Source organism: Coffea arabica, chromosome 5c (genome assembly GCF_036785885.1).
Source record: "Coffea arabica cultivar ET-39 chromosome 5c, Coffea Arabica ET-39 HiFi, whole genome shotgun sequence".
In the NCBI taxonomy this organism is placed as follows: Eukaryota; Viridiplantae; Streptophyta; class Magnoliopsida; order Gentianales; family Rubiaceae; genus Coffea; species Coffea arabica.
The window spans coordinates 47,896,361-47,914,655 of record NC_092319.1 but is presented as its reverse complement, the minus strand read 5'-3'; the positions used below and the strand labels follow the sequence as shown (position 1 = coordinate 47,914,655).

Genomic DNA, 18,295 nt, shown 5'->3' with positions numbered 1-18,295 from the left:
GAAGTTTTCGTCAAAGGTTTCGATGCTAGAGAGATGAAGAAAGGCGTGACGGCGCCGGCGGCGGATATGGTAAGGGTGGCGGCGGCGGTGGTATTGTTGGTTGCCAAATAGGTTGAGACGGGAGATGAGGGACTTGAGAGAAGGGTCGCCGTCGACGGAAGAAATGAGGTAGTGGGCCCCCTTCTCGACGTTGAAACAGAAGGCGAAAACAAGAGAGATGAGGTAGATAAATGTGAAGGGATGTGAAATGAAGAATCGGCTGGTTTTCTTGAAGATTTGGACTACTAATTGATTGCTGATCGGGGAGGGAAGCCACCATTTAGGACCACATCTGTCGAAGAGGCGCTTCCTGAAGGATTTGAAAAGAGGATAAGAAGCAGGGGCATTGTTTATGGAGGTTGGGTGCAACTGCCGGCTATCTTGAGCCATCCATCAGTGGGATGCTTTGTGAATCAGAAAAGTAAAGCTTCACTGATTGGCTTTCCAATGACTCCGAAAATCAGGCTCAACCGATAGGAATATCCGGCAAAACAAGGAATATCCGGCAACAATTAGTGTGAATTTGGATTGGAAAAAAAATTACTCCTCTTTCAACGGTCCCAGCATTGACTGGTTACGGCCCTGCATTGAAGTTCCTAAAATATCCTTTTTGGGTTTCTCGATTAGGAGCATAATGAAAATTATGTGGTGGCGCCGCCGCTGAGTTCCTTGATTGGAACCGAAATATAAGTTTAAGGATTAAATTGGCTACAAATAATATATAGGGACTAAATTGACAATAAAAAAAAGTATATGGACTAAATTGGTCATTTTCCCTTTACATTATTCTCTTTTGGGTGCGATAATTACAAGTTGGTCCTTTAAGTAGCCAACAATTTTTAGCTACCTAAAAATATATCAATTTGACCTTTTTCACTACATAATTTTTGCTTCAGTTTGGCTCTTGAATGATGATATAGATTGATTAGTCGTCCAATTACTCAATGATGGATAAGCGATATATACAATTACAATGTCCCAACTGTATAATGCAATGTAGGTATCCATCATATATCAAACGTACACACTAATATAACAAGTATAGATAATGACACCATAATTCGTAAAACTACAATAAATCTTGACACTTCAAAAAAATTGTGTTTCCTGTAATCAATCTCATCCAACCCAATTTCAAATTAAATCCATTTTTATCATTAATTGCACTCTACAATCAAAATTGTAACTGTAGGAGCCCTAATCCCTCAATGAGGGCTGATCTATGGTGTAGGTGATGATTGAAGTTGAAGAAAATATGGAGCATACAAACTGAGAAGGATAAATAAAGTAAACTAATATGGAAATTCCAAAGGTGATTTAAAAGAATAAGAGTATCTGGTATTCATACTAAATTTCATTTTATCCCCTTCCCTTTTGGGGATTATGAGTTTTGTTGATTGCTAGTACCATTATACTAGAGATATCCACCTAGAAGTATCAACTTTATGGTATGACCATTGATTAGTTAAGGGAAAAAGTCTCAATAGCCCTCCAACTCTTTCTCAGGTAATGTTTTAGCCCTCCAACAATTAACAATAAAGTTTTGGCTCTCGATATAATAAAATAGCATATTCGTGGCTCTTCTGTCAAACCCAACAGTTAAAATTGACGGGAAGCTCCATCTCATGAGACGTGCGACCAAATATCAAGGGTATTATAATCTCTAAGCAAAGACAAAGTAAAAACACTTTCACCGATTTTCCCTCCAACAATTTCCATCCCTTTTGCTCTAAAACCCTAGTGCGAAAAAATCAAACAACTCAATCCAGATGCTGCAGCGAAAGTGCTAATTGCCAGCGTGGGAGAGGTTATAAAGGCAGAAATGGAGTGGCAAATACAGAAGAATATTACAGGGATTTGCGAGTATATATTGGCAGTGGCGTTGAGAGATAATTAGTGGCAGCTCTAACCTTTGACAATGAGCCATCGCTTGGAAACAAGAGAGCAGCTTTTTCGGTCGCCAGAACTGAGAGATTGGAAGATTAAAGCTAAGCACTCATCGGGAATTTCGGAGCTATAATCTTGCCCATCCCCGAAAATAGGGAGAGTAAGCTGAGCAATGACGTCGGTGGAAGAGACGGCGTTCGATTGATTAGCGGTGATGCAGCGGCAGTGGCTGGAAGTCGGGCTTGACCTACCCGGTGAGTATATATGTATAGAAGTAGACTGACCCATTATCCAGAGAGAGAGAAAATGAAGAGCTTATGCGTCTTCGGTCATATGTTATTAACTTAATGGTCCGACAAGGACAGTGGAAGTAACACGCTGGCGGTGTGATGGGATGGATGGACTCCGTTGATTTCCTTTCCTTATATGGGGGCTTTGAGAAAATCTAGTTCGCACATAGAATAGAAAAAATTGGGCAATGGGCTTCTCAAGGAGTTGAAATTGGGTCTAGCCGGAATGTTCATTTGAAGATTTTCGAATGCTGCAACGAAAGTACTAATTGCCAGCGTAGGAGGAGTTGTAAAAGCAGAAATGGAGTGGCAAATACGATTTCCAGAAGGAAAATCAGTAGTAAAAGTGTTTTTGCTCTGTCTTTGCTTAGAGACTATAATACTCTTGATATTTGGTCGCGCGTCTCGTGAGATGATGCTTCCTGTCAATTTTAACTACTGGATTTGACAGAAGGGTCACAAATATGCTATTTTATTAGATCGAGAGCCAAAACTTTACCGTTAATTGTTGGAGGGCTAAAACTTTACTTGAGAAAGAGTTGGAGGACCATTGAGACTTTTTTCCCATTAGTTAATGAAGGACAACATGCAAAACCTTAACAACCTTCTAGTGGCCGGAGTTAGTTTGGCCTCCGGGAGGTCCAGTCCGAGTTTAACTAACTAGGACACCGTACTGCTTTTCTATCAGATGGCATATGAATTCTGCCGAGAATGCAAGGTCTATAATGAATGTCGCCTTCCTTCTGCTGCTATCACCGCAGGTGGGAGTAGCATCCAGCTAAGTCGATTGTGGAAAGGAGCTGCAAATCCTTAGCAAATTATTTATCCATCCATATGTCATTAGACATGAAGTAATTGCATGTTAGATATACGAAGATTGTGGTAGGAGAGGTTTTGGTTTAGCGACTAAGATTGAAATCTCAAGAATTGTTCGAGTAAATGATTCAGCGACTAGAGTGGAAATCTCAAAAATAGCAGCCAATATGGTAGTGTTGTTTTGGTGGTCGCTGAAAACGGCAATTGTGAGAGATCAAATGGACCTCCTAATTTGCCAACAACGAGTCCTTCAGTGCTTTGATACAACAATATGCCATTAATTCTCTTAATGATTTTTATAATCAAACGTAATGTAGATTATTGGCATAATATAACCGTATCAAGGGGAGATTAGAGGATGAAATAGCTCTGCAATTCAAGAAATTTGTCTTAATTCCTGTTTCAGATGAATTCAGTTTTACGAAACACTTCTTTTTTCTTGGATTGCAATACGTTCCAAAACTTGGTGGAGGAAGCATACTTAGCAGTTACAACATAGAATCAAAAAACTAGCGAGTAATTCTATAGCATCATATTATCCCAATTTGGTCCGCTTTGGATGCATTTCTCATTCGTATATATAAGAGGTGAGATAAACAGAAAATCAGTCGCCGAGAGAGTGGCTATGTAATTTTCCCATTTTCCTATTCCACCAGCAAAAGTACAACCGGTATTCAATTGAGGGATAATCATGGCTTGATTGTTTATGGATCACAAGGCAAGAAGACATGATCTACAGTTGTACACAACAAAAAGAGATGGAACCCAGAAAAAGAAAAGATTTCAGGTTCGTTCTTCCTCGGGCTCTTTAGAAGAAAGGGTAGGAGGACCAAATCTGCTGAAGAGCCTATAAGCTGAAATAACAGCTAAGAGGAGAAAACACCACAGGGCTACAACATGGAATCCCAAAATCAGCTTCATTCTGTGGCAAAACCTTCCATAAGAAGTACAAGCTTCGCTCCATGTAACTTTCTGGTCACCGTTATATGACAAATATAGAATTTCCCCCAATGCAGCCATCGCTGTAACCATCAAGTATGCAACCACCTGCTCCATTTACATATCACCCCCATTTAATGCGGTGTCCATGAACCAAATAGACAATGCAAGATAAAAACAATGCATTTATTGCGTTTGCTCCAACATTATGGGAGTAGTTGGGCAGATCCTCAAGGCCACAACAACATATCAAGGGAATCAATTGCACAGAATTTACTGCTGTCGGACAACAAATTTGTTCTCGAGTTTTAGTACTACTTTGTTACACCTTTTAAGGTTGCAATTGGACTTCACCAAACCTATTTCCCCTTTGCTAATAAATTGAAGAAGCCAATTAAATAACCCATGCCCCATTAGCTCAGAATCTTGATAACCTTCATAAGTAGCATATATACTTAGTATCCAATTTCAAGTGCTAAGAGCAAGTGTTTGATGTGATTGGTTGAAATCTGTCTTAAGGATTCCAAGTGGAGACATACCTGATCAGATACAAAGAAGATCCATGCTTTACTAACCAAACATCTGACCCACAATGAAACAGCAGCTAAAAGAGCATATCCAGCTGATACTGCGCTGATGTAAACCATGTACCTGCAGAAAAGCTTGGATTTTTAACATATTGACCACGCGAAAATCATCAGAATCAAGGAACTTGAGAAAGATATATGGTCATATTGCTAATTACTTGAGCCCCATGAAGTAGCTAGAGACCAATTCCCCATAGCTGCTGTTGTCTTGGTGGTTGGTGAGGGTTAGCCAGATAGCTGCAATGCTAAAAGGAACAAGAAACAACCTTAGAGCACAATCCAGGACTTTGAGCCCGGATACATTTTCCTCAAAAATCCCCATTTTTTTTATGACAAAAGCAAGAGAAATTGAATAAGCCCTTAAGCTTCAAGGAAACAAGAAGTGAGTGGTGTTATCAGGGAAAGGATAAACAGAAGATAAGTAGAAGCTTTGAGTATGAACCAGCAATAGACACATATCAACTGCCTGATCACTTGTACATATGTAAATAATTTTCTCTGGAGATTGAACGGACAGAAGCCAAGCAGCAGCAAGGCTTGTTGAGCTCACTTTGCTAGTGGGAAGAAAGAGAAGCAGTGGATAGCCTTTTCACTAGAAGAATGATGATCCAAGGGTCGTTGGTTTTGTTATCTGGCAGAAATGGCATCATTGATTCCACACGGCTTCAAACCTTGCATTTACAACTACTACTGCCACAGTCCTAGTTACTAGAAATTTATTTCTGACCTCTCCGCTATTCCTTTATTCCTTTTTATCTTTTTACCAAGGCGTATTTCTGACTTTTGAAGTATTACTCCTCTAGTACTATTACTTTGGCGAAATGGAAACTACGCCACACTACTTTCCAGTCTCTTTAAGCCTCCAGGCACTTTGGTTAGTCTTCGAGGCCAAAACAGCCAATTAGTTTGCGACAACCTTTCGGATAAGACAGCGTCCTAACCTTTTACTTCTCTTCTGGCTGTTTGAACATTTAGATCGACCCTCAATCGTCTCTTTCGACACGATCCAAACGCGAATTGTCAAATGCAGAATCAGATCAGAATGTGAGAAACGGGTAAGTAGATGGAGAGCATCACATTTCCACTTATGAAGCAACAAGACGCTCGCATGATCGCTTATCGTAGACGTTTATTGAGTTTCAGCAGTCTTAAGAGCTGCAATCTGAACTCGTGCATCTTTTGACACCAAAGAATGGTTGCCTACAATTAATTTGTCTCTTGGCAACAAAATGATCTTACTCCTGAACAAAAAAAGGAGTTGATCTCCCATAAAATGGGTTGAGGCCGAGTTTAACCCCAATTCCCAGAAGAAAAAGAATAAGGAAGAAAGGAAAAAAAATAATGGTAAAAAAAAAAAATCTCTCATGCTTTACATATCGATATAACATACAATTTACCTAAAGGGCAAATATCTACAACACAAAATTCTCAATGATCAATTTGCATCCTCCAGAATTTGGATGATATGCTCCATGTCAAAAGACTGCATTCCATAAAGCATTCTCACCTTCTCCACATCTCCGGTGCACCTCCTTAATCCTCTCTACAGAATTGCAAATCCCACTGCACCTCCAATCGAAGGAAGCAACACAGATGTTGCCTGCCTGAGCCTTCCACTCACAATCTGGGTCAACATTAATAGCAAAAATATCAAACCATTTGAGTCTTAAAGCTTTGTTCAAACTCTTGTCCGACACTGGGTAGCACCCACTTAACTGATCTTGTTCTTTACACTCTTACTTTTAACAAGCACAATTCTTTTCTTCCTCATTTTTTCTCCTTTCGAATGGGCAGGGTGCTGATCAAGCTGGGTTTTTAAACAAAATATTTACATATTGGTAGAACTCCGTAGAGTTCAGACTCAATTTACAGGAAGCCATTCACTAAAAAAGACCTATTTCAAATAGGTCTAGTCATTGTGTTAAAGTCCACTGCAGTGTGCCTCGTGTCATTGGAGCATTGTAACCAACAGACTACAAATTGATTATTCAACAAATAGACTCATATAACCTTACCGGGTGGAGTTCCACAACATAATTGCCGATCATCTATGTGCTCCACGTCCAAACCAATGAACCAAGAACCTAGTGAGACGTCCTCATTGGCATATTTGTGAAGCACGTGCCTTATATGAATGAATATACACGATTAAAAGAATCAGGTTAACACATACAAGGCGATGCCATTGCAGCAGTACTATAATGAAATAAGATGCTTACTGGTTTATTGAGATATAAGTAGCCAAATCTTTTGAAATAGCATATAGCTGACCGGTAGCATGACGGAAGTACTTGTTTCCATATTCTCCAAACTTCCAATGCTCAGGTTCGTGATATCTCACTCCCCTGTTGGAGGAGACAAAGGTTAAAAAACAGGCCACTATCAACATAAATGTATTTTCAACATCAATTGGAAGAGCAGTTATGTGGTAGTATCATACTTTTGAGCAAGAACAGGCCCGGACTTCATGCACCCTATGTAAACCCTGGGTTTGGAGAGATGTCTGGATAGAGTTGCTCCCAGGGTTCCTGCAATTGTGCACAAGAACATAGTTATTCAAGTAAATTGAAAACTAACGTCTTTCGAATATGTTTCCCACAATGGCAATGATACACAACATTTTGAATATACAAGACAAAAGAAAGTTTTTGGTCATATAAACAAGAAAGGAAGAATTTACATTGCCACCCAAGTTTCCAAATGATAAACCAAAAAAATCATATCTTTTACCTATATTCACATGAACATCATCATCAACTTTCACATAGAAATCTGCATCCCACAGAGCAACAGCAGTAGTGAAGTATGACTTGGTCTTTGCTGACAATTCAAGGTATCCCTCAACATGTTCCTATTAAAGCATAAAAATGGAAGCATCAGTGAGCTGTCTTCTCAGATGTTCATGTACTTTATGAAAGTCGCAAAGCAGCAAATTAAATTAAGGTCATTGCAAGGCAGGCTGGGCTACAGTATATTCTGATCCAATACTGAACAGCAATGCATATCAAGCAAAAACTTAATTAAGGAAAATTGATGATACCAGCCTCAAGATGTCCCCGTGTTTTTTTTCTTCTGCTTCAATAGCTCTATCAAGAATACCACCTGATGTAGCACTGTTGAATAGGCGAGTAAGAATCAGACTTCAGTGATCCTTATTTGCCAAAAAATGAATTGCATCTTGGGAAATTCAAATGATTGTGTAGTATTTTTTCACATTATTCTTTCATAATAAAAGGTACTTCCATGATTATCCTAACAAGTAGCATCAACAAAATTATCACATAAGTTTTTGAAGTGGAAACATAGGAAGAGAACAAACTAGTGGAAACAGGTCAACACAACGTCCAGCAAAAAAATCTCTCTCACCTGTGACCTATTACAAAGCGGATTATAATGCCCTTTTCTTCTTCAAGTTTCTTGCGTCTGTCACCTGTTTTTACAGTGTTAGCAATTCATCCACGCACCCATTCAATTTAATAGAAGAAGAATTCAAAACCCAAACACAAACTGTCTTAATATTCAGAAACCTTGCGGCATCCAGGTAGCACGAACAGAGTCTCTTCTTTTCCTGCTGCTAAAAGCTGTGTTAATGCCTACAACCATGAGATATTTCCTTCTCTTGATCAATTCTGGAATCTTCAAGTCCCCAGACACTGGTGAACCAGTAAGTAGGGAATCTTGCAAAGCCCTTGCAGCAGCTAATTCCATCTCCAAACTTGAAATTGTTTTATCAAGTGTTCTGAAAATCCGTACAAAACTTTGAAGTTGCATGTCTACAAATTAATGATATCTAAGGTAAACAAGCATAAGGAGCTTACTGTATGCCATGATGCGTCTTTGACACTTCTCCCGGAATATCATTGGACTTACTTTTCATATTCTAGTAGCAAACAGGAATAGGAAAGCAGAACTTAGTCCCCACAAACCTCTTTACAAAGTCACTGATGACTAGTAACTCAACATCGTACATGAAAATGGATTGACTGTGAGCTTATTATAGCACTCAGTGACAATCTCCAAGCTCAAAATGAGAAAATGCAGTCCTCAAAATTATTTAAGTACTCACATTTTTACAGTCCTCCGCAACTAGCTTTAGTTTTTCGTCTTCAACTGATGATGTCCTTGATATACCTTTAGCTTCTGGGACCGTCCACATTCTAACATCACAAAAATTCTAATTAGGGACACAAACAAAACAAGCAACTCTACATAGGAAGTTGCCATGTGCGAACCCAGGCCATATTTTTTCACCAGTGTAATTATATAGTTATTGTGGAATTGAATGGAACTTCACAAGTTTCTGAACATCAAATTATGTCACTTTCGTCCAATCTTCAAGTTCTTGAAACTCCTTTTTAAGGGAAAATGTTTTAATAAAACCACCAAATCAAACTTTCTTTCTTAAACTGAAATCATCAACTCGAACGCTTTAAGCCAGCAAAACATGAAATGATCTGATGGAAGAGAACTGGACTTTTGCCATTTGTGCCAGCTGCAGATTAACCTGCTCTATGGGTGTGTCTTCTCCGTTTGTAACATGAGGCACTCCACTTGCAGGTGTTGAACTTTATCTTCTTTTTATTTACTTATTAATTAATCTGAAGATGTTGAACTCAGGAACTAGCACAATGACAAGGAAGATGACCCACAACCTTATTTACCATCCAAATAAAGACGATTGTACTGAAACCGATGGCAAGATCCTAACACCAATATGCACAACTGTTATACAAATTCTCGTGTCTCTGGCCATGAGAATTTTCTGCACCGAAAAGCAACTAAACCATACATACTATGGATACGAACTCTAGAAAACCGACGAAATTAATACACTTTTTATCACCAAGACACTCAGTAACCAAAAATGGGACTTTGGAACAAAGAATAATCTTTTCTATTGAAAATTTACCACTCAGATTACCAGATTTACAAGATTGATCCAAGAACGACCAATTCAAGTAATTCTGTTGCACATTTAAAGGGAAAGAGAATCACTAGAAATGTAAAGAAAGATAAAATAAACAAACCTGTCGGTGAAGAGCATTCCGGCACAGAAGCATCCAATACATAGCCAAACTGTTAATCTTCGAGAGACAACACTTTTATAACTGGACTCTGCTCCTCCTCTGCTCTTCCCAGACATTATGCTATTCTTGCATAATCAAATTCGATGTAAGATTTGACAGAAACCCAATTCAAATCTCACGGCTGACTTAGCTGAAGGAAACTCAAGAATAGATTATAAAGTTCAAGACTTTAACTGGAATTCCAATCAGCCACTTCCACAAACCACCGAAATCAAGCTATACCCAATTCAAAAACTGGTTTACCTAAAAAACCCACTTCAAATCTCAACTGAACTATGCTAAAACCTCAACTTTGGACCACAAAGTTCAAGCTACTGTGCCCCAGTTCAGTTTCTAGTGCACACAGCTCGACAAAAACCAATGAATTCTCTCTTTCGCTGAGCAAAAGATTGAGGAATGTAATGGAAGAGAAAATCCCAAATCAGGACCAGACAAAAAGAATTGGCCTTTTTTTCAATGCACTAACCAACTAATTTGTTTGTTTGCGTGACATTTTTTTTTTTTCTAATAAATGTCTAGAATATATCAAAGTTGGAAACTTCCGGTAATATGCTAGCTGTACTAACTCACATTCTAGGTGGAGGAGGAGGAGAAGGTAGGGGGCTGGTGGGTTGTGGAAATCAAGGACAGTTTTGGTAGAACGGAGCCAACCAACTTTAAAAACACTGCACCGAATTCAAGTCTCGATTTTTCCTAGTGGTATTAGTCTCTGTTTTCACTCCACTGCTTCAACAATTGTTTTCTATAGAAATGTCGGTGAAGCGGTGGCTGACTCGTAACAGGAGTCGGAAAGCAGCTTCAGCCTCCATTTTGGGTTGGAATTACTGAAATGTCCTTTTTCATCTGCCGCAATAGGTAGGTGAATTTTCTTGCCAGTGCCCTAGTTATTAGAATTTGAAGCATTTACCGCTTAAATATCCCATAAATTTTCCTTATGTGGGCGAGAGAGCAACAGATAGCACGAAAGAGATTTGTTTCTGCTTTTTTCTTCCTGGCAAGACAAAGATGAGTTATTAAGGAGGTCGGAGAGAGCACAGTGACTAGAGAACGCACGTAAAAGGAAGGAGCATCGAGAAGGAAGCGGGTACTTCCTTTGATATTTTTGGCATTCCAATTTAGTACAAGTCAGATTTGTGTTACCTAATCATTTCGGACTATTTTTGTTGGAGATCGCAAATAACAAAATGATGAGCTGTGGACACATGATGCAAGGGCCAGTAACATGGCCACTCTATTTCATTCCATGGGTCAAAAGCCATCTTCAGTTACGTACAGTACACAGAAGACACGGAAACACAGGCCATCGCAACCGCGACAGAATACTACACAGTAATTACTAACGCTAATAACCCCTGCGGTGGCTCCAAACTCATTTGCTACTATTGCTTTTTCCTTGTTCTGTTTGGTCCATCTGCTCAACGACATAATCCTTACTTAATCAATTACACCCCTTCAAATTCTGAGTTGTGCAAGGGTTGACCTCTATTCTAAAGTGATGTTGTTTGTTTACACTCTCAATTGCGATGGAATGACTATCCGATTTCTCTGGACAAGGGTTGAAATGGAGATGGTAATATCATGCACATTGTAGGGTACTCGATCTACAAGGACTCCGCTATGGATATGATTAGCAAATCGATGACCCTATTGTCCAATGTTTTCTCTTTTTGGTAGGATATATATATACACACACACACACAAAAGTCAGCTAGCGTTTACAAAATTGAGGCTAGCAAAAACCCCTTCAGTCATCTTCTAACAATCTAGAAATAGAAATGGATTTCCGAGATAAAGAAGTAAAGTCTTGGTTCCCTGTTACTCCATTTTTTTTTTTTTTTTTGAAGCACCTGTTACTCCATTTTTGCTAAAAAGTCCACACACCCTGTAAATTATGTCTAATATCAGTAAGCTCCCTGTGAGCCTTGCAAGTTGCAATCCAATGTGATTCACAGTTGGTACACGCTTTAACTATAAAGACCCTATCTTCTGTCCTACATTCTGTGCCACTCTCTATCCCACTTTTTAAGATATTACTATTTTTTTCTAAATAAACATCATGTTTTAGTTCTTTTTTATTTCCTTAAAATCCAATAACTATTAATTGAGTAAAAAATAAATACAGCATCTTAAAAAAAGCAATATATAATAGCAAATTAAAAAATATAGCAGAAATTTCATAAAAAATCTCATTTTTATGCATTTTGATTTTTTGAGTTTGTTAAATTTTGTGTATTACTCAATTAATAGTTACTGGATCTTAAGAAAATAAAAAAGAACTAAAACATGATGTTTATTTAGGAGAAATAGTAATATAATAAAAAATAGGACAGAAAGTGATAATAACGTGGCTGGCGCTGCCATTAAAAAACAAAGGCAGGAAACTTCATGATGTGTCACTACTAGCGTAAATAGCCAACCAAATACCACCTTGTCCAAGGTCCGAAGCTCCATGATCAGTGATCACAGAAAGATTGTTCGGAGAGGACTAAGCCCCGTGGGGAACACGCTCGAAAGGTTAGTAGGGGGATTTTGATACGATGAGCAATCACCTGATCCCAACATCTGCTGACACATTTAATCTCACAACTTTGAAAGTTCATGTGCGATGAGAATCACCATGGCCAGGAGATTCTTCTTGAAAATATGAATGTTTTTTATTTTTGAGAGAACACATTCGAGGACACATATTAGGTAGAAAGTCTGAGTCGTGACTTTCTGCAAGTGCCAGTCCTGTTTCCATCCCCTTGTCGTTATCGTTGTACTAGAGCTAAAAGCAGAGGATTGATTCATAAGCCGCACCAAACTTTACATATTAATGGGGGCTTTCTTGTCAATGTTCTCCCGGGGGGCCTGTAGGTTGAGGTGGTCGTTGCCTTGCCCTTTTGCCTTCGTAGTGCCGAAACAGGCACGTCTAGAATCTTTGGTGGGATAGTGACTCAGTAGCCAACTACTCGGCAAAATCTTACCCCAATGTATTCCATTAAAATGCGCCCCTACGTGAATGGTCCAGCGGCAGCGCCTCTCACAAGTGAATCTTGAGGTCACAAGTTTGAGTCTCCGCTCCGCTGAATTCCTCTGCGCACTTAACGTGTTCGGACTGGATTGGGGCGCCGGGTCCAAGTCGCAGGGGATTAGTCGGGTTCCGTAAGAATTGACCCGGACACTCCCGTGTCGAAAAAAAAAAACAAAAGTATTCCATTAACATGCATTATCTTATCTCTCCAAATGAAACCCACAAACAGCTTCAAAAGCATTTTTAATTTATTGATGAGTAGATGAGATGGACATGATTTTGTCTAAGATGGGATTGTATACATGCCAGAGCTGCTCAAATTTTATATGTCTCATTAAAAGTTAAGCAATATGTTGCGATATCAAGTAAAACTGGATTTCGCCTCATTGACTTCACCTGTAATGAAGAATTTATGTAGAGCAACAGATGATTAAGCCTCACAATGCAGACAATCGAAAGGTCGAAATTCTGCAGTTGGTGAATGGTGGTTGTGTTGTGTGACTAATTACGTTAAAAGGCTTGTATTTTAGGTCCTATATTTGAATACTCCATCTCCTGTTAGAATTTCTTCTCTTATCTCTCTCTCTAAAACTCCTCTAACCAAAATCTCATTTGACTCTCCTCTGGGAGAGAGATTAGACAAGATAATCCGGTTTTTCTCCATGAGAGGATGCCCTTTCCCAAAATTTATTTCCTTTGTATGAATAAATTCTTTTTTAGAGCTGTTTAGTGAGAGATTGTTTTCTTCTAAAATTTTCTGACGAGAGATTTTTCTCCGTTAAATTTTTCTAGTGGAAGTTTTATTGTCTGGTAAGATATTCTTGTGAAAGTGTTTTTTGTTTTTCTATCTTCTCTCTTTTTAATGGTCGAGATTAGAGATTTGGTAAATCTTATAAGCCAAAATTTTTTGGGTTTGAAGCAGTCTTTGTTCTATCTTTTTCAGTGGATGAGATTAGATATTTGATAGATCTAAGAAACCAAATATAGAAGTCAAATCTAAATTTTTTTCAGATCAAATAAAAAAATGTTCTATCATTTAATTTTTAGATTTATATATCTGTATCGTATTTGATGTATTAACTGTCATTAATACTATATTTAATGTAGTTGCTGCCATTAGTGTAAATATTGGAATGAAATTGCGTTTGTTATATATGTAGAATATATATATATATATATATATATATATATATATATATATATATATATATATATATATAAGTTTAAGCAGCAACTACATTTCAATATCTAGATGGAGGGGAGTGCGCGGGTGTTTGGTGCTTGTGATTAGAGATAATTTTTCATTGGACAAATAATAGTACATTCTGGAAAAAAAAATAGTCATCAAATATGACAAATCTAATAATAGTACATTTTAATTGTAGCACGTACTTGTGTACTTTGATTTATCAATACTTTTATGATTTTACTATCCCCAAAGATCCCTACAGATGTCAGTTGAAAATCGTCAAAAAATAAACATAAGTTGTTTCAGACAAAGGAATATTTTTCAATAGCTAGTTATAGCAACATGTTAATTGCACAATATGTTAATATGTCTTTGTGTTAATTGCACAACAAAATCCACACTTTAATTAAATGTGTCTATAATACCATTTCAGTAATTATACCAATACATAAGCTTATATGAGTTGTACTTGATGCAAAAACAGTTGCAAAATAATTTCATTTTTCAAAAATACTCAAACGTCTCATAAATCAAAACTTTCAATAAATGAAGACATTTTAGTAAATATACCTAAATACATGCTACCCTCAGTTGTACCAAAAATTTTAAAAAACTACATAACATTTCACATTCTCAAAAAATTCCTATCCATGCAATTGAAATTTAAACCTTCTTTGATCATAACTCATTCTTATATAGTATAAGGATATATATATATATATATATACACACACATATAGTTCAGCAAGTTTGGTGGGGGAAAATGGGCTGCAAGCGAATCACAAGTGTTGACAAACTTACTGGTGTGGAGCCCCGTAACTGAGCCTAGGAAGCCCACGTCCAACGCAAATTGGGACGTGTACATTGTGCTACTTTGTCTTTTTTAAATCTACTTTTTTCCTGTAAAGCCCCCAGTACGGTGTCACAATGCATTGAACACATGGGCTCTGGGCGTAGCTGTCCCAAAGCTAAATGGATATGCACCAAGCGCTGTTTATGCATAACATTTTCCGTGCACGAGACAATCGAGGCACATGGGTTAGGCCCATATGCCGACAAGATTGATTTGATTGGCTGGAGTATTTTGGCTTGGTAATTATTATCCTCAACTCGGATTAGGGAAGTGTCCTTACATTTCCGATTATACACTTCTTTGGTTGGTTTATCTCCCTCTTGCTCCTTTTGCCTCAATTAGGCTCTCCCTTAATATAGATTAATTTAGTAGTCATATAAATGTAGACAATTTTTTTTTATAAAAAAAAGAAAAACGTCGACCTCTTCATTAGTGTTATTAAATCCAATCCGATCTGATCCGGTGATTTAACCCGATCAATTCAATGAACCAATAACTAAATCGAGTTAAGTCTTTAATCGAATCATTTAAATAATAAACCCGTTGACGAATCGACTGTTCAACCGATCAACTTGGTGAGCCGATCAAATTTGTTCGAATGTGGTTCTTCATGGTTTCAAGTGGAATTGAGTCATAATAATGCCTCAAGATCTTGACGTCATAAGCATTGAAAGCAAGTTTAAAATAACGTAATTATTGACTGGAATAGTCCCAAATTCATTGATCTCTCCATGGTGTCAGGTGGAATTGAGTCATAGACTTGTCTCTAGACCGTTATAAGAATTGTTATAGGGCATATACACTATTAAGAAGTGAAATTAATCACTGAAGCAATGTAAATTTTGGGAAGGAATGGACTGACTCCTTGGCTAACCCTTTAAATATACTCCCATAGCTATTCAGCGCGTAATTTTTTTTTCCCCCTTGGAGGAAATATTCCCAAATACTCATCATTAATAGTGACGAGGATGTAAGATAAAAAAAGAAGCCATTATTCAGGTATATTTCGTTATGATATTGGCCACGGCAGGGAGAGGGACTGGTTTGTATTTTTAATTTCCCCCCCCCCCCCCCCCTGAAAGATAAGAGACGTGCCGGAAACGTCTAAATGGATTTTCCACTGCAGATGGTCCTGACGTTCAGTTTTGTCGGTTTAGCCCTAGTGCATCAATCAACCACATACATTTCACACAGGAATTTAGAGCTGTTAATCGAGTCGAGTATTTGGCTGTCGAGCTCGACTCGAGTTTAATTCCAGTCGAACTCGACTCGAGCTCATTAGAAAAACGAATTTTAAAATATGTTCGAATTCGACTCGTTAAATATACATGTGACTCGAGCTCGACTCGTTTATCACAAACGAGTCGAGTTTCATGAGCTCGAGCTTTAGCTCATGCAAATTAACCTTAATAAAAATTTATAATTTATAATTTTTATAATTTTAATTTCTAAAATGACAAATATACCTTTTATTAATGAGTTACTCGAGTATCAAACGAACGGTCAATAGCAACTATGGGTAATTTAAGGATGGCAAGAAAGAAGAATTTTTTTTTTTGACGATAAATATAAAGAAGATAATTCTTCAGCTCCGTTTGGTAGAGTATAGTAGTAGTACTATTACAAAACCTAGACATCTTCTTTCTCTGTGGTCCCTGAAATCAAAATCATTTGTACGCCGTATGTCAACATATCCAGTGCAACAAGTGAAAAGAAGTTTTGATGTACGCATGTCTGCTTCTTGATCCTCCGACTATTGTCTCTTGCATAAAAAAAACGTTTAAAAGGAAAAACATATTAGGCAATACTACTACAATTTACTTCCGCGTACTCTTTCTTTCTTTCTATAATGTCAATCAATCAACCAAACGGTCTCACGCGGTTCCATTACCATTACTTAAATAGCGTGAGACCTAAGGCAGTAAGCATCAATAATTGCTACGTAAACAGAGAGACCTCCAGCTTCACAAACCCGTGCCCCGCGTGCTCATGCACCACCACCACCACCCAAAAAAAAAAAAGAGTAGGCCATAAAAACGAAATCTTGACTTCATCTACTACCAGTATTATAAGTCTCCCGCACCAGCTGCAAAAAGTATTAGCCTGCAAGATCTGGAGTCATCAGCAGTAGTGCTACTATTATATCATTTCCATATACTCCTTCCTATCTAAGAGAAGAGAAGATGGCTAGAGCTCTTTCAAGTTGCAATGGAAGGGCGAATCTTTTCGGGTCCTCCACATCAAATCTTCTTAGCCCAGCGTCAGTATGCTACAGGCCTCTGGTGGTCAGAATGTCCCGAGAGCAACCTTACTCTTACTGGGCGAACATCGAAGCGGACGTCGAAACACATCTAAAGGAAGCCATCCCAATCCGGCATCCGGTCTCGGTCTTCGAGCCCATGCATCATCTAGCCTTTGCTGCGCCGAGAACCACAGCCCCCGCCCTGTGCATTGCTGCTTGTGAACTCGTCGGCGGCGACAGGAGCCAGGCCATGGCTGCGGCGTCTGCTGTTCAGCTCATGCATGCAGCCGCGTATGCTCACGAGCAGCTTCCCTTGACCGACAGGACCAGGCCCGCAACGGAACGTAGGTTCGGCCCGAATATTGAGCTCCTGACCGGGGACGGAATGGTGCCATTTGGGTTCGAGCTGCTGGCTGATTCGCTGGATTCAGCCCAAAACAATCCGGATCGGGTGTTGAGGGTAATGGCCGAAATCGCCCGGGCCACAGGATCGCAGGGGTTGGTGGATGGCCAATTCAGGGAATTCATCATCAGCCAATCGGACGAGGAAGGGGCGGTCGATGCGAGCTCGATTGAGTATGTGAGCAGGAAGAAAGAAGGTGAACTGCATGCTTGTGCTGCAGCTTGTGGAGCCATATTAGGAGGCGGCAGCGAGGCAGAAATCGAGAAGTTGAGAAGCTATGGACTCTATGCCGGAACCATACAAGGAATGCTACATGGGATTGGAAGAAATCAAAAGGGAGTGCGAGAAATGGTGGAAAATTTGAGAGCATTGGCCCTGAAAGAAGTGGAGAGTTTCAAGAAGAGAGAAATTGAGGCAATTTCCAGCTTGGTTCAGCCTGAACTCAGCTTCGTCTAAGGGCCTCATATTTTACGTAGTCTACGTACCTATCAAAAATGATAGTAATAAATATATGTCGTTACCAAAACCAAAAGAAAAGAAATTTCAAAGATGAAGTGTGAAGACAAAATATGATGTAATGTGTCTGGCTGCATGTGTGACATCTTCTTCTGCTATTTGATTATGAGAAAGCAACTAGATACTCTTCCTGCGACTTTAGACACGCCATTAAATTATTTTCAGCCGCAGAAAACATTATTTTCTTCTCTGGATATATTTGCGGCCGCCTAATTCCAAAATTTCCAAGCCTGATTTTGTGTGTTACGGCCATGGCTTGTCAATTTTCAACGGGGCAATAAGTGTACATTGAATAGAATGGTGGGTACCATGTTAAAAAATGTGCCCTTTTTTCTCTCTGGTTATAATTGAATTGTCAAGGACGAGTTACGTAGGGTGGTGGCTTCTATTTTTTTTTTTTTTTTTTAAAAAAAAAACTTATAAAATCTGTCAAA

General features: G+C 38.6%; 3 protein-coding genes across 3 annotated transcripts; 1 reads left to right on the top strand and 2 right to left on the bottom strand.

Annotated features, from left to right (window-relative positions):
* Positions 1–3,652: 3,652 nt before the first annotated feature.
* On the bottom strand, positions 3,653–5,117 carry LOC113690511 (CASP-like protein 2D1). The gene is made up of 3 exons (XM_027208439.2): positions 4,717–5,117; positions 4,511–4,622; positions 3,653–4,079 (listed from the first exon to the last, which is right to left on the bottom strand). The coding sequence occupies exons 1-3, from the start codon at positions 4,878–4,880 to the stop codon at positions 3,816–3,818; spliced, it is 540 nt and encodes a 179-aa protein (XP_027064240.1). The 5' UTR covers positions 4,881–5,117; the 3' UTR covers positions 3,653–3,815.
* A 766-nt stretch (positions 5,118–5,883) lies between these two features.
* LOC113690510 (probable beta-1,3-galactosyltransferase 2) lies at positions 5,884–10,013 on the bottom strand. The gene is made up of 11 exons (XM_027208438.2): positions 9,586–10,013; positions 8,625–8,715; positions 8,377–8,438; positions 8,086–8,297; positions 7,925–7,988; positions 7,599–7,671; positions 7,289–7,409; positions 6,999–7,086; positions 6,778–6,903; positions 6,574–6,683; positions 5,884–6,182 (listed from the first exon to the last, which is right to left on the bottom strand). Exons 1-11 carry the CDS (start codon positions 9,699–9,701, stop codon positions 6,034–6,036), a joined length of 1,212 nt encoding a protein of 403 aa, XP_027064239.1. The 5' UTR covers positions 9,702–10,013; the 3' UTR covers positions 5,884–6,033.
* Positions 10,014–16,508: 6,495 nt separating this feature from the next.
* On the top strand, positions 16,509–17,997 carry LOC113690509 (heterodimeric geranylgeranyl pyrophosphate synthase small subunit 2, chloroplastic-like). The gene has a single exon (XM_027208437.2). The coding sequence runs from the start codon at positions 16,884–16,886 to the stop codon at positions 17,799–17,801; it is 918 nt and encodes a 305-aa protein (XP_027064238.1). The 5' UTR covers positions 16,509–16,883; the 3' UTR covers positions 17,802–17,997.
* The last annotated feature ends 298 nt before the right edge of the window (positions 17,998–18,295 follow it).